This window comes from Macaca nemestrina, chromosome 3, assembly GCF_043159975.1.
Source record: "Macaca nemestrina isolate mMacNem1 chromosome 3, mMacNem.hap1, whole genome shotgun sequence".
Taxonomy (NCBI): domain Eukaryota; kingdom Metazoa; phylum Chordata; class Mammalia; order Primates; family Cercopithecidae; genus Macaca; species Macaca nemestrina.
Window position 1 is genome coordinate 14,092,704 of NC_092127.1, and position 16,791 is coordinate 14,109,494.

At 35.7% G+C, this 16,791-nt stretch overlaps 1 protein-coding gene across 3 annotated transcripts in view; it reads left to right on the forward strand.

Moving 5' to 3' along the window:
- Positions 1 to 16,791, forward strand: part of LOC105466640 (glycoprotein M6A) — a 368,562-nt gene that overhangs the window by 323,669 nt on the left and 28,102 nt on the right. For all 3 annotated transcript variants that reach the window (XM_071092816.1, XM_011715711.3, XM_011715710.3), the window contains exon 3: positions 5,441 to 5,597. In XM_071092816.1, the coding sequence (XP_070948917.1) occupies positions 5,441 to 5,597 (157 nt within the window). The remainder of the gene's footprint in view (positions 1 to 5,440; positions 5,598 to 16,791) is intronic.

The following is a 16,791-nucleotide window of genomic DNA, read 5'->3' on the forward strand; positions in this document are numbered from 1 at the left end:
GGAAACATCAGATGAACTCAAAAAGAACATTCCGTTCAAAAGGGCAGAATAGAGTTATATTCTTCAACAACATAAATGTCATTAAGACACAGAAAGACAGTGGAAATGTTCCAGATTAAAGAAGACCAGAGACACAGCAAATAGGTATAACAGTAGCCCCTAGATTGGATCCGTTATCAGGCAAGAAAGAAATCCCACAAAATTCATCATTGAGTCGGTTGATGAAATTGAAATACAAATAAAGATTTGACATAAGTATTATGTCAATGATATATTTCCTGAGATCAATAACTATATACTGTGAAGACGTTCTCTATGTTCAGATATATCATCCAGAGAAAATAATGAAGTAAATGAGATAAAATGTTATAAAGTAGAGAAAGGATGTAAAGTTGCTCCACATACTACTTGTTTTATTCAAATTTTTTCTGTAAATTTGAAATCATTTCCAAATTAAAAAATTAAAATATGTTTAGAAAACATGCCATTTTAACCAAAAAAATTGTATAGAATAGTCCATGAAACACTCTCTAAAGTGTTCTTGATGTCAAATTTGATCTGAAAGTTGACATCCTCAGATTCTTTCAAATACATGACAGGTTTACACAGTTCACATCATCTGCCTCATTGCCTTTGACAAATAGATTTGTGCAATATTCAGGCAGTGAAAGTCAGCCACTAAACAATTGCTCTGGGACATTACCATTACCAAGCTCTTCTCTCTCTCATCTTATATGCAGCAAATTCTATTTCATGCATTCTTTCAAAAATATTGTCAGAGCATCCCTAGATTTCTATCAGCATGATCAAGCCTTCTATCCCCTGATTTTGAGCTTGTATATAATCACAGGATGTCTCCATCACTTAACGCCACCCTTTCCATTCTAGTCGTACTCTAATTAATTTAAGAAAATAAATTCAAGCTTGAGAATGTGAAATAAACAACAATTTGTTAATAAAACAGTATCAAGGCTGCAGAAATAGACCTTTAGTTAATATATATACTTCTCCACACACCATGACCCCTTCTTCACTTCAATAAAACTCCTACTCCCAGAAGATCCTTTCTCTTTTCTCCAACGCCATTGACAGTTCTCCAGATGTTCCATATGTTCTTTGCCTTATCAGTGTGAAGTCATATGTCTGAGTGTGTCTCTGCATGTGTCTGTATGGCCTGAAGTGGGGAATTTGAAATATTAATTGACCGCTTCCACATGATGAACTCAAGATGTATACTCTGTTTTTTCCATATATATAAATGCATGTGCTAAAGGAAGAAATATTGTTGAGGTCCAATACTTTAATAGAAATAGCTATATTCTAACCATCATGTGACTGACTTACGCAAAAACTTTTTTGCTTGATTGTTTCTTGTGTTGAAAGAATTATTCAATGGACTAGCAATCTGTGACCACATTTTTCATGACTGGTACATTTAGATATGGTAATATGCTTGTATCAGGATTTCTTTAATACAGGCTCTTGCTTTTTATTTATAGGTTCTTTTCTAAAAAATTTATTCAGCAGATATTATCTAGTTCTTTGAGGGTGTAATGTTTTTGTTTAATTACATCAGAAAATTTTTAGAACCAAAATGATTGGAAAAAGATTTTCTGAACAATAATTAGTTTTTAGAGATTAAAATGGATTTCCCTCAATAATTGATTTCATATCAAAGCTACGAAAATTACTGAAAGCACTTTTTTGGCTAAATTCTTCCCATTTAGCATGTTTGCAATTTTTTCAGTTCTAGGCCTTCAGAAATTTCTCTTTGTTTCTTCACCCCCAGTCATTTGTACTTTTGTCTACCAAACAAGTCCTGTACAAGAAAATCATTCCCTACTTTAGAGGTTTTTGTCTTATGCCAACAAATTCTCTTAGCTTTTCTTGTTTATGTGTTAGCGCATAGAAAAGTAGAGAAAACCTATTTACCCAAGAGGGAGAAAGATGTTAAACCCCTCACTTCCCCAAAATGGTACCAAAACATAACATTTCAGACCAAATTTAGAGGCTAAACATTAGTTACAGAATGAAAATGTATTCCTTATCGTAGCAAAAATGTATTCACTTTTCACACATTATAGAATATTTGTTCCCTATGCACTGTTATTAAAAACAACAATGAGAAATGCAGTTTTTTGAGGTATGGAATTTAAGCAAATTAGAAACTATTAAAATTACATTGATGAATCTTGAATTTGATCTAAGAAATTACTGTTGAAAATAAATAGGGTACTGGTATACTCAAATCTGTTTAAATAATTTGACAAGTTAAGTTTGAACCACAAAGGATATATATGTGACCAGTTTTAATTGGGAAAAAAGAATGGGATAGATACTTAAGTAGATCTGGAGGATTCAAATGTATTTTTCAAGAAAATGACAGGTAAGAATTAAGAGGCCTTCGATAGACACTTCTCTCATTCATTGGCTCTTTTGTGATTACTCATTAAACATATATTAGTTTAATAATTACTTCCTTTTTTTTTCCTTTCACATTGTTTACATTTAGATAGGTTCTCACTTTGTTTCTCAGGCTGGAGTGCAGTGGTGTGTTCGTAGCTCTTTGCAGCATTGACCCAAACACAAACAATACTCCAGCTTTAGCCTCCCACCTAGCTAGGATTACAGCCTTCTGCCAGCAAGACTGCCTAGTTTTTTTTATTTTTGTAGAGATGGAGTCTCGCTATGTTGACCAGGTCTCGCTATGTTGACCTCGCTATTTTGAACCATGACTCAAGTGATCCTCTCACCTCAGCCTCTCAAAGTGACGGGATTACAGGCCTGAGCCACTGCCCCCACCCAATTCAGTTTTTTATCCAGTACTGTCAGATAGCATTCTAGTGGAAGATATAGTAGTTGATATAAATGACCAAAACTTCTGCCTTTATGAAACTTATATTCTAGTAGAGATGTCAAAAGTTAAAGTGAGGCTGGGAGTAGTGGCTCCCACCTGTAGTCCTAGCACTTTGGGAGGCCAAGGCTGGCAGATCCTGTATTAGTCCATTCTCATGCTGCTATAAAAGATATACCTGACACTGGGTAATTTATAAAAGAAAGAGGTTTAATTGACTCACAGTTCAGCACAACTGCAGAGGCCTCAGGAAACATACAACCATGGTGGAAGGGGAAGCAAACACGTTCTTCACATAGCAGCAGGAGAGAGAAGTGCAGCGAGAAGCCGCAGGAAAGCATCTTAGAAAACCACCAGATCTCATGAGAACTCACTCACTGTCACAAGAACAACATGGAGGTAACTGCCCCCATGATTCACCTGCCTCCCACTGGGTCTCTCCCATGACATGTGGGGATCTATGAGAACTACAGTTCAAGATGAGGTTTGGGTGGGGATACAGCCAAACCATAGCAGATGCCTTTGAGTCCAGGAGTTAATATCCCTTCAGACCAGTCTGGGTAGCATGGCAAAACCCCACCTGTACAAAAAAAAATGAAGAAATTTTCAGGGCATGGTGGTGTACACCCCTAGCCCCAGCTACTTGGGAGGCTGAGGCGAGAGGATCACTTGAGTCCAGGAGGATGAGGCTGCAGTGAGCCATGCTCGTGTCACTGCACTCCAGTCTGGGTGACAGAGGGAGACCATGTCTTGAAAAATAAATAAATAAATAAATAAATAAATAAATAGGTGGAAATTATGCTAAGAAAAATCATTAAAAATCTTAATTATGAAGGAAATTAGAAGTTCAAAGGAAGATTGGTGAGTTTATTGAAAGTGTAAATTTATTTCATAATCACTGAATTCACCCAGCAGTCTCAAGAAAATATTTAGCTTCAACGAGTACTTATATATTGGTGCTGTATTAACTTTTAATTAGAAAGTCATGATCTCTATCCAAAGAAATGGATACAGTTAATACGTTCCCAGTATTAAATACAACCTATTTTTTAGGTTAAATAACTATTGTATAGCATTCGGTTGGTGTTATTTCCACATCTGCATTTAACTGACTGTTTCTACAGCTCTTACTACATTGAATATAAAATGCTCACTGATCATGTAGAGAGATATATATATAAAATAAATCTTACTGGAGTATTTAACTCTAGCTACACCTAGGACTATGAATATTCCTACAGATTTAAAAGATATTATTTGGAGCATATGTATGGAATGAATGCTTTCAAAACATGGAAATGCAAATGATCTTAATTCAATGATCTTAATTCATAAATGAACGAATTATTCTTCTTAATGTTATTGAATATCATTTCCTAGTTACAGAGCTAGGGGAAAAGAATTAAATCTATCTATCTATCCATATATCCATCTGTTATTATGTATCAGTTCTGGCTGTGCACTGTTTTACATTTTCCAGATAAATGTTTTATTTTAGCCACATGGTGTTTAAAAAAAAGAAAAACTGGGTAATCAATTGTGAGAACATGAAAAGGACCTTCCCATGCCACCATAAAAGTATGCCATATCTTGGCTCAGACCCAATTCCGCAGAATACCCATTAGTGATTATACCTAAAAGTCTCATTGTCAATATTAATCTGCAAAACCATATCTTTTTCATTACTTGCATTATCATTAACAAATACACATAATGTTTATGATAAGTACAAAGTAGAATACAACCATAATTGACTATCTGTAATGCAAAAATATGGGATTTATATCATTTTATGTAAAACTACTGCATCATTAACTATAAAGCTTCCTTCCTTTTTAAGTTTTAAAAACCAGTGTTACATACACAAACCTTTACATTTGTCATTTTGTCCTAATTAGAGAAATTGTATGATGATTACCCTACTTAACAAATGAATAGGCCAGGAGCAGTGGCTCAGTCTGAAATCTTAGCACTTTGGGAATCCAAGGCGGTGGATTGCCTGAGCTCAGGAGTTCAAACCAGCCTGGCTAACATGGTGAAACCCTGTCTCTACTAAAAAGACAAAATTATCCTGGCGTGGTGGCACATCCCTGTAATTCCAGCTACTTGGGAGGCTGAGGCAGGAGAATCACTTGAACCCAGGAGGCAGAGGTTGCAGTAAGCCGAGATCGCACCACTGTGCTCCAGACTGGGCAACAGAGCAGACTCTGTCTCAAAAAATAATAATAATAATAATAAAAGAATAAGGAGCAAACTCCTTTAGAAGTATAATTTGTTGCTTATTTCAGCTTACTTCAGTGTGAACCAGGGAAGAACCAGGGAAGAGGAGAGGCTAGAAAAGAAGAGGAAGAAACTGACAAACACAAAAACCCTAAATCTCTTGTCGACAAATATGGAAGTGGCAGCACAAAATTTATATATAAACATTAGATATATGAAGCAAACATGTTTTTAAATCCAACCTTCATTATAAATATAAATATTCTATAACTTTCATTCCAAAAGAATCATGAGCATGTGAGAGTCAATTTCTGCACAGCAGCAATGAGAAGTTATTGAAATAAGTCACTTTGTCTTTTCTCTCAGGATTGACATCTTTAAGTATGTGATCTACGGCATCGCAGCTGCGTTCTTTGTGTATGGCATTTTGCTAATGGTGGAAGGCTTCTTCACGACTGGGGCCATCAAAGATCTCTATGGGGATTTCAAAATCACCACTTGTGGCAGATGTGTGAGCGCTTGGGTATGTTCGTTCTTTACATTCAGTATTTAATGTGGATTTATTTCAATAGCACACAGGTGTTTGCATTCATCTCCCAAGAATTAAAGTATTTTTTTTTAAACACAGTAACATTTATTTCTGTGATGCTATCTTAAATCTTGATAACATTATTTTTGCAATGAAGATTATTTCTTGTGAAGATTCTGTTTCAAATCCTCAGATTCTATGTAGCACAACTAGTTTTGTTTCTAGAGGTCGCAACACTGTTGGTTGATTTATGATTTTTTTTCAGAGGGCTTTGTGGTTCTCCTGAGAATTACAGGAAAATTCATCTCCAATTTATAAGCAATATATGTGCCTGTGTCCTGTTAAACATATGTGTCTGTATTTTACTGTAAATTTGAGGACAGCTATATCATGTGATTTCTGTTTTGTCTTAACTGAAGAATTCTATTAATTTCCACCTTAAATTTTAATTTATATAATATTTAATGGCAAATCAAACTTACGGTCTTACTCTAGAGTTTCCTAATACAGAAAATGCATATTAATGCATAAGAGCGGTGAAAATGAAAAGTAATAAGGTTGAAAGTACTTTTGCACTTTTATGCAGAATAATTTTTCTAGAATGAAATGTTGAAGCTTCCATTCTTGACAGACATATTTTCCTTTTTTCTAATGTTATGTAACAACATGTGTCTAATTATAGCATATAATTCATATTAAGTAAACTTTCTCTAATAGGGAATGATGTAAATTACTTCAATCTCACAGAAATGTTAAAAAAAAAACTGTTAACCAGCAAACCTTTTTTATTTTAACCTGTTTCTAACACATTTTATTATGCTTCTCGGTGTCAACAGTAACGATAATCTGATAAGATAGTTTGCCTGAGCTGTGGATATTTGTAATGGTCTCTGGAATTATTTCTTATGAGAATCACCTATTTTAGTTTGGGACAAGACTAATCGTAACACCCAAAGAGCTAAAATATATGAATTAGAGTAAAACTGGGATCCCAATAATGTGACTAAGTGGCTTTAAACTGTGCCTTATTATTGAAATTATTTAAATCAGTAATATCAAATTATAGATTCAGAAAAACTTAGTTACACAGAGATCTTGGATTGATGAAAAAATAAAACATGAATAATTCATGGTCCAATTTTCAGTGATGCTGAAGCAATTTCTCTAGTAAAAAGGCAACTTCCGATTTTAAGATTCATTTCTCTTCTGCCAATAGAGTAGAGTGAATTGAGTTATATAGTAATTGGCTTTTTATTACAATTGGAAGAGTAACACTGTAATGCCACTGGTGTGCCTTGGCAAGTTACTTACCTTTTATGGATCACAGTTTCCTCATTTACAAAATGAAGATCATTTCTAAAGCTTATTCCAGCTTGACGAGTCTGTGATGCTAAAGCCCTAGTGAAAAAAATAATGAGATAGGGGGTCTGAAAGCACGTCTTTACCATAAGGTAATAACCCTCTGCCAGGAAGAGTGCAGTCAATTGTGTTATTTCATTCAGAATTTGAAAATAACTTCATAATAAAAAGAAAAAGCAATCAACGAAGAACTGCATATCTATATAGAGAGAGAGATGCACTTGGTTAGCTGCCTGCCATTCAAGCATCTTAAAGGTATTTCAAACAGGAATTTTCGAAGCAAACCATGAGCCACGTTTCTGGTTTTTTTTTTTTTTTTTTTTTTTTTTTTTTTTTTTTTTTTTTTTTTTTCTATAATGGTAACAATTATGTCACCAGTCCCACCCAACAGACCAGAAGGGTGGCAGCAGCTGCGTGGGCTCCTCCAGAGGCAATGCAGCAGGGTGTCAGCCCAGCAAGCTGCCCCGCCCACTCCTGTAACACCTCCCCGCCACCCCGGAATGAGCAGAGCAGAGACAGGAGTACAAGCTGCATTCTCCTGCGTTCTGCAGAGACAGCAGAGCCGCGGGTGAGGCTCTGAGCCACACCCTGGCTGTCCCAGCACTGCCTTCACGAAGGGGGCTAGCTCCACCACTGAGAAGTAAACGGTGGCGGCCGCAGCCAGCACTGCGGAACCCTGCCTCCCTTCTCTGCCAACCATTCCTCCACACCCCCACCTCAGCTTGCATATCACGCAGGACTTGCAGCTCCATGAAATCGAGGGGAAAAGAGATTTATCTTCCACCCTCTCCTGCTGCTAATTTCCATTCTACTGATGCTGCTTTTTTAAAAAAAATTAAATAATAATAATAATTTTTTTTTCATTTGTAGGCAGATTGTATCTTACGGTCTACCTTACTATGTTCAAAGTGAACCTGTTAACCTGTTTTGCCTGTGTTCCGTAGCTTTGAATGAGTCTGTGCTTTTGAAGGTATTCTATCAGTGCAGCTCTACTTGGGATACTGAATAATACTAAAGCATGATTTTTTTTTTTCTTTTTGCAACAAGTATATAAAAATCTTCCTTAGTTGATACTAACAGTAACTTGTTATTCTATCCCTGTTTCTCTCTGCTGCATAAAGAGTAAATGGTTACTCAATGAAATTATATCAGCCCAAATGCAATTAATTTTGAAGCAGCAGGCCAGGGGCGGTGGCTCATGCCTGTAATCCTAGCACTTTGGGAGGCCGAAGCGGGAGGATCACGAGGTCAGGAGTTCGTAAACCAGCCTGGTCAACATAATGAAACCCCGTCTCTAATAAAATACAAAAATTAGCCTGGCATGGTGGCACGCACCTGTGATCCCAGCTACTTGGGAGGCTGAGGCAGGAGAATCGTTTGAACTCAGGAGGCGGAGGTTGCAGTGATCCCAAATGGCGCCACTGCACTCCAGCCTGGGTGACAGAGCGAGACTCCGTCTCAAAAAAAAAAAAAAAAAAAAGAAAAAAAAAAAGAGGCAGCATTGTATCTTGTATCACTGAATGGAGAGATAATCAATATCCCCTTTACTCAATGAATGCCTTTGAAAGCATAACTTGATCTGCATTCTGTGTTTCCTCTCCTGCAGTATCAGGGCCAATTCAAGTTCATTACAACATTTTAATGCTGTCTATCATTCAAAATCCAGAATTTGAGGCACATAAAACCACAATATTAAATTTTGGGGGTGAAAATCATTATTAACTACTTTACTAAAACATTGTATGAAAAGTTATTAAAGTATTTTAAGTAACAAAATTTATTTACCTTAAATATTAAATGGCACCAAATTGAGTACAGTCAAATATATGTTATTGACTACTTTAAACATGACCTTATTAAGTTTAATGTAGAAATATTTATTTTTTAACCATATTTTCTTATTAAAGTTTAAGCCAAAACATATTTATTCCACTGCAAATTAGGAGACATTCAGTGTGTCACATTTTCAAATCTTGAGATATTTTTGCACCCATCCCCAATTTTCTTATTTCTACAAATTTCCGATTGCTACTGTGACATCATTATGGATCTCAGAATTTTTCTGTACTTCTTCTGACATTTAGATTTTTAAATAAAACACTTTCGAAGTAACGGATTTCCCAAGTGTACTAATAAAGTCTATGGAATTTTTAATAAATTTATTTTCCATAAATCTACCTGCTCTAAGAGTTAAATAAAACAATAATAACTTTTGGAAGTGTGTTTACTAGTTTGCTGTGGCTGCCACAACAAAGTACTATAAAGTGGATGGCTTAAACAACAGAAATTCATTGTCTCACAATTCAGGAAGCCAGAAGTTTGAGACCAAAGAGTCACCAGGGTTGATTTTTTTTTTTTTTTCCTGAGAGCTGTAAAGATCACATGGTTCCGTGTTTCTCCCCTACCTTCTGGTTGGCTGCTGGTAATTTTTGGCATCCAGCGGTTTATAGAAGTCCTAGTCATCACTACCTTCACATTCACATGATGTTCTTCCTGCCTGAAAGGCTGTGTCCAAATTTCCCCTTTATTATAAGGACAGCAGTCATTGGAATAGAGTCCACCCTAGTGACCTATTTTTTTCTTTTTCAACTCAATAAAGAGCAATAAGGTCAATCTCTGAGATACTGATAGTAGAATTTCATCATATGAATTTTGTGAGGGCACAATTCAACTCATAACAGTCTTATTATAACAGCAACGTTCTTCCATATATAAGTTTTAAAGCAACAAAATTAACTAATTGCTATTGTTACCCTTTTTCAGAGATAAAGAAACATAAGAGGTTGACTATCCTAATCTGAAAATCCCAAATCTGAAATGCTCCAAAATGTGAAACTTTTTGGCTGTCAACGTGATGCTCAAAGGAAATGTTCACAGGAACATTGCAGATTCAGGGTATTTGGATTTGGGATATTCAACTGGTAAGTCTAATGCAAATATTACAAAACCTGAAAAAAATTTTGAAATTCAAAACACTTCTGCCCCTAGGCATTTCAGATAAAGGATATTCAACCCTTATTCTGTTTGTTTAGTTTAAAACACCTGTCTTAGCCTCAGCCTTAGCCAGGTTAATTTTCATATTTTTAGTAGAGACGGGGTTTCATGATGTTGACCAGGCTGGTTTACGAACGCCTTAGCCTCAGGTGTTTGTAGATTTGACCACAGCACATTAGATTAGTATTTTTAAGACATACTCTATATAATTATCTTAAAATCTATTCCGTATAACTCACAGCTCCGTTTCATAGCTTAAAATCAAATTTTAGTACTAATAATAAGTTCAGTAATAATAACGGGAAATATTTTTTAGGCACTTACATATGCCTGCACTATACCTACTATACTTAATTGTAGGACATTGAATCCTCTGATAAACTATGCCACATAGATACTAGAATTATCCTCATTTCAGAGATGAAGAAGCTGCCACCTGGCGAGGATGACTGACTTGCCTGGAGTACATGGTGGGTGATGAAGCCAGATTTGAATCCAAGCATCTGGCACAGAGCCCATGCCACTAACCTCATGATCAGGGCTTCCCTACCATTTTATGGTTTATTTGAGTTAATTTAATAGGATGGTTGTCTGTTCACCGAGGGTCTTTTGTAACTCGGCAGTCATTTTCTGTTTTGCATCTTTGTAAGATCACTCACTGATTCCTTACAGAGATGTCCTCAACTTAACCTTTACTTTATCAACAATCACGAATTATCTCTTTTTACAAATACAAGAATGCCCTGCAGGATGTGAAAGAACTTGGTAGTCTAAGATGCTTTTCTGTGACTAACTTTTGATGACTAGCTATAAGGAGGCCTAAGATAAATTTCTAAGTATTATAAAGAAACTCTGCGCTTTAGTCTGCCCCCAAAATTTAGTGCCTTTTAAAATAAAACACACACACACACACACACACACACACACACACATTTGAACCCAAACTGTGGAAACAGAATTCCTAGAATAAAGCCTTACCTCTTTCTAGGAAACTTAAGGCAACATCATTTTTTTTTTTTTTTTTCAGATTTTATCAGTAGGGAAGATTTGGAGGGTGGGGTGTAGGAGGTGTAGACTCCCTCAAACATAGGGGTGACATTTTAAAATAATATTTGAAAAACCATTGCATTGAGGAATAAGGGCCAGGATTTTATTTGCTGCAAGTATCTGAAGTAGATCTCGTATATTGCTTCAGAACTGAACTCTAAATACTGGGACAGTGGACCAATGTCAGTGTAACTGTTAAGATATTAACTATGCTAGTACATAAATTATAGGAAGAAATAAATAAGAAAAAATAAGAACTTTATTAAAGTTAAAAAAGTTCTAAAGTTTTTTTAAAAAGTTAAAACTTTATTAAAAGTATTAAAAAATAAAGTTCTTATTTTTTCTGATGTCTAATGGAAAAGTTGACAGAAATTTTCTGCTAGTCTCATAAGGTGGCATTGATAAAATGGAAAACTCTGTGTGGAGCACCTAGTTTGGATTTTAATATACAAGAGACTTACGGCAGCCAGAGATGGAAAATTGATAAAAAGTTTGCATCATGTGGATGCTTCTCAGATCACCGTAAGTTGTGACTTAAATTAAATTAAAATAAAATAACTTCTCAAAATGTTGAACATTTTATTTTGTTTATGTCTGTGTTTGCTTTTTTAGATTATTCAAGTCATGATATATACTCTTTGGCCAAAACTTTAAAAAAATATATATATTCTCCTATCAGATTGTCCTAGGATAAAATTTTATATAATTTATGACTGCTTACATTTTTATAATCCTAAAGTAATTTTTAAATAAACATTTTATTTGGGAATAATTTTAGATTTACAGAAAGGTAAAGATGGTACCGTTTCCATATATACCAAACCTAGTCCGCCCTGTGACTGACACTTTACATTAGTATGGTATATTTGTTACAATTAATGAACCAATAATGATACACTATTGTTAACTAAAAGTCCATGCTTCTTTCTCATTTCCTTCGTTTTTGCAAAATGTTCTTTTTCTGTTTCAGTATCCCATTCAAGATACCTTATTACTTTTAATTGTCTCCCCTTAGACTACTAAGAACTACAACATTTTCTAAGACTTGCCTTGTTTTCAAAGGACTTGGCGGTTTTAAGGAGTATTAGCTAAGTAATACATTTTGTAAATGCACTTCGGTTGTAATTTGTTGGATATTTTTCTCATGGTTAGATTGGGGTTTTGAGTAATGAGGAGGAAGGTCACAGAGATGAGGTATTGTTCTCATCATATCGTATCAAGAATGTCTAAAGTACTTTTACTTAAAAAGAAAAACTAAACACATAAAATAACACATTATCTGATCCAAGCCTTCCTAAGCAAAGTAGTTCTATTAAAAATAATTACGTAAAGCATCTATTTTATGATAAACATCCTGTATATTGAAGGTTAATACTCTATGGATCTCTATTTTCTTTTTACAGAATACTTGAAATCTTCCAGTTTCTAACTTTGTTAATATAAAATTAAATTGTAGAATGTGATGCCCTCTAAAAAGTTTAGGGAAATATCTCCATAACATATGAATTTCTAATTTCTACTTACAAATATACTCTAGTTTAAATGAAGGCATCTTCAGGTATAGGTTTTTCAATCCAATTTTGCAATAAAGCCAGGAATTAATCTCAAGGATAGCAAATACTCATCCTCAACTTTTTAGACTTGATGGCTCCCAAGGCAACGATCTGGGTACATTCACTCACATTAACTGTTGTCAATGTGATTAGCCTCAATATTACACATTCAGGTGACACTTGACAAAGGAAAATATGGTTTGTAAAATTGGCTAATTCAAACTCAAATATACTTTTAGTATGCCAAATAGTTTCAAACAAGTAATAGTTAGTATTTAAATAGACCACTAGAGTAAGGATGAAATAATAACCACAGACTACTAATGGTCTTTTGAAGTACTGATTTGTTGGTGAATGCCTTTATTTTTCAACTGGAAATTTTATGCCTGCCATACTGGGAAAAATCTTTATGCAAAGATATTTTAAAATTATTTTCAGAAAAAACTCAAGAGCTATATTTTTTTTTTGGACCCTGCCTTTCAAGCAATAACATTTTACAAAAGATATTGCTTCACAACATATTGAGATTCCATTTCTTTATCTCTGTTTCTCATTTTGAGATTAACCACTACTATAGTTTATATGTTAAGGTTGCTTTACGGGGAAACTACTTAGTTTTGAGGGTATTAAAGTTAAATATTCAGTGAAGAATTAGTAAGACTAGCATTATTATATTGGGAACACTGGTCAAAAGTACTTTTCTCAGTCCGGGCACAGTGGCTCACACATGTAATCCCAGCATTTTGGGAGGCCGAGGCAGGTGAATCACCTAAGGGCTGGAGTTCAAGACCAGCTTAACCAACATGGTGAAACCCTGTCTCTACTCAAAATACAAAAATCAGCTGGGCGTGGTGGTGGGTGCCTGTAATCCCAGCTACTTGGGAAGCTGAGGCAGAAGAATTGCTTGAACCCGGGAGGTGGAAGTTGCAGTGGGCCGAGATTATGCCATTGCTCTCCAGCCTGGTTGATTGAGTGAGACTCCATCTCAAAAAAAAAAAAAAAAAAAAAGTATATTTCTCAGACATTTACAGTGTCACTGATATTAAAATTATATTATATTGTTAGTACTCACCAAATGGAAATTTCCTTTGCAGTAATATTTGCTGAAAAATGTACGTTGTACTTGAAACAGAGTTTTACTCTTGTTGCCCAGGCTGGAGTGCAGTGGCGTGATCTCCTCTCACTGTTACCTCCACCTCCTGGGTTCAAGAGATTCTCCTGGCTCAGCCTCAGTAGCTGGGATCACAGGTGTTCCACCACGACAGGCTAATCTTTGTGTTTTTGGTAGAGATAGGGTTTCACCATGTTGGTCAGGCTGGTCTCAAACACCTCCTGACCTCAGGTGATCAGCGGGCGTCATCCTCCCAAAGTGCTGGGATTACAGGCATGAGCCACCACGAAGCCCATCGGATGCTTTTATTTTTATATAATTTGACTTTATTTGAATTTTATTTTCAATTGAAAAAGTAAAATCTCTAGCTCAGTTTTTTTTTTTTAAGAATCTGTTACAAGGATTGATGTGTCATTCTGCGTTGCGAGGATTCATCAAGAAACAAAACAGAGTCCCTGTCCCTGGGGAGCCCCTAGTACAGTCAGAATACATGGGAGACTTGTACATGAAGACCTGCGTACTAAACCTATTGATGAACATGCATATAGCTTACACTGCACAAAGAGGAGGGGATTAATGTCTGTGATAAAGAAGTGTTGACTAGTGGAGATCTAAGGCCTAGTACAGTACCCATTGTGGGCACACAGGACATTTTAATTACAGTGATGCACCCCCTAATGTGTTCATCAGTGCTGAACCACGTGTCAGAGGGTGGTCCCATAGGCTTACAATACCATATTTTTACTGTACCTTTTCTATGGTTAGATATGTTTAGAGACACAAATACTTACCATCATGTTACAATTGCCTACAGTATTTGGTGTAGTAACATGCTGTGTAGAATTATGGCCTAAGAGCAATAGGCTATACCATGTAACGTAGGTTTGTGGTAGGCTACACATCTAGATTTGTGTAAGTATATGCTAGGATGTCTGTACAAGGACTAAATTGCCTAATGATGAATTTCTCAAAATGTATTCCTTTCTTTTAAGAATGTATAACTGTATTAACAAATTAGTGAGTAAAAGGGACTCTTGATCTTGGGTTGGGAGGATAGAAAGAACTTCTACAAGTAACCCAGAAGGTGTGAATTAGAATGAAATACATAGAGTGCTGCAGTCATACATGTGCTAGATCTGGATGGAGAGGTTCAGTAGTTGCAAAACTCTGATGTGTCATGTAAATCTTGAAGTATATGAACATGATTTGTGGAGTGGATGAGACCAATGCAAGATAATAAAGAAGAAAGTGTTGCAGTTAGTTTTTAAAAGTTGACTTTATTTTTTAGAGCCATTTTAAATTGGCAGCAATATTGAACAGAAGGTACACAGACTCACATGTATTCCTTTCTCTTACATATATGCAGCCTCCCCTACTCTTAAAATCCCTCACCAGACTGGTACATTTGCTACAATCAACAAACCTACATTGACGCATCATCACCCAAAGTCCACAGTTGAAATCAGGGTTTATTCTTGGTGGTGTACATTCTACGGGTTTGAACAAATGTAAAATGTTGTGTATCAACCATTATAGTATCACACAGAGTGTTTCACTGCCCTAAAAGTCCTCTGCGCTCTACCTGTTCATCCCTCCCTCACCCTCAACACCTGGAGACCCCTGATTCTTTTACTGTCTCCACAGTTTTGTCTTTCCCAGAAAGTCATAGTTGGAATCATGCAGTATACAGCTTTTACAGGTTGGCTTCTTTCACTTAGCAATATGCATTTAAGTTTCCTCCACATCATTTCCTGGCTTTATAGCCCAATTTGTTCTTTTTAAAAATATTTTTATTTTACCGACTGATTGATTTAAATTGACAAATAAAAGTTGTATGTATTTATTTTGCACCACATATTGGTTTGAAATATGTATACATTGTGGAATGGCTAAATCAAGCTAATTGATAAATGCATTACCTCACATGGTTTTTTTGTATTGAGAACACTTAAAACCTACTCTCTTAACCATTTTCAAGAATACAACACACTGTTATTAACTATAGTGACCATGTTGTACAATAGACTTCTTAACTTATTCCTTCTGTCTAACTAAATCTTGTGTGCTTTGACCAGTATCTATCCCCAACCCCATCACCTCCAGCTCATTTCTTTTTAGCATGGACTAATATTCCATTGTCTAGATGTACCAAGGTTTATTTAACCATTCACCTACTGAGAAACATCTTGGTTACTTCCAAGTTTTGGCAATTAGCAAAACGCTTTAAACGCCTGTGTGCAGGTTTTTCTGTGGACACCAGTTTTCAGCTCATTCAAGTAAATATCAGAGAGTTGATGGCAGGATTATATGGCAACAGTATGGTAAGTTTTGTAATACGTTGCCAAGTCCTTTCCAAAGCTGCTGTACCATTTTGCATTCCCATGAAAAATATGTGAGAGTTCCTACCTTGCAATTAGTTTTGCACTTTAGAAAAATTCTTCTGACTAAAAGTAAAGGCTGGATTGAAGAGGAAAAATGCTTGAGGTAGGGAAAATTTATATTGTTTACTCTGTCAATTATGTTCTATTACTTTATGATTTTATATATAGTTATTTCACTACCATGTTTGCTTCCAATTGTATGAGCAGTGATGTTTTTAAAACTTTCTATATTTTAACTTGGCCTTGTCATTTCTAAATTAATATGATTTTTCTTCTAGCTGCCATTTTGGGTGTGCTATTTATAAATCATCCTGATAGAATCTTCTTCGGTTTTTCATATGTATGTATGTATGTATGTATGTACGTATCTATCTATCTATCTATCTATCTATCTATCTATCTATCTATCTATCTATCTATCTATCGCTCTTCCTGCCTGTTAGCTAAATATGTTTTCTTGTTTTGTTTTGGGTTTTGGTTTTTTTGAGACAGTCTACTTCTGTCACCCAGGCTGGAGTGCAGTGGTGGAATCTCGGTTCACTGCAATCTCCGCCTCCCAGGTTCAAGTGATTCTCCTGCCTCAGCCTCCCTAGTAGCTGGGATTGCAGACGCACACCACCATGCCTAGCTAATTTTTGTATTTTAAGTAGAGATGGGGTTTCACCATGCTGTCCAGGCTGGTCTTGAACTCCTGACCTCAGGTGATCCACCCACCTCAGCCTCCAAAAGTGCCAGGATTACAG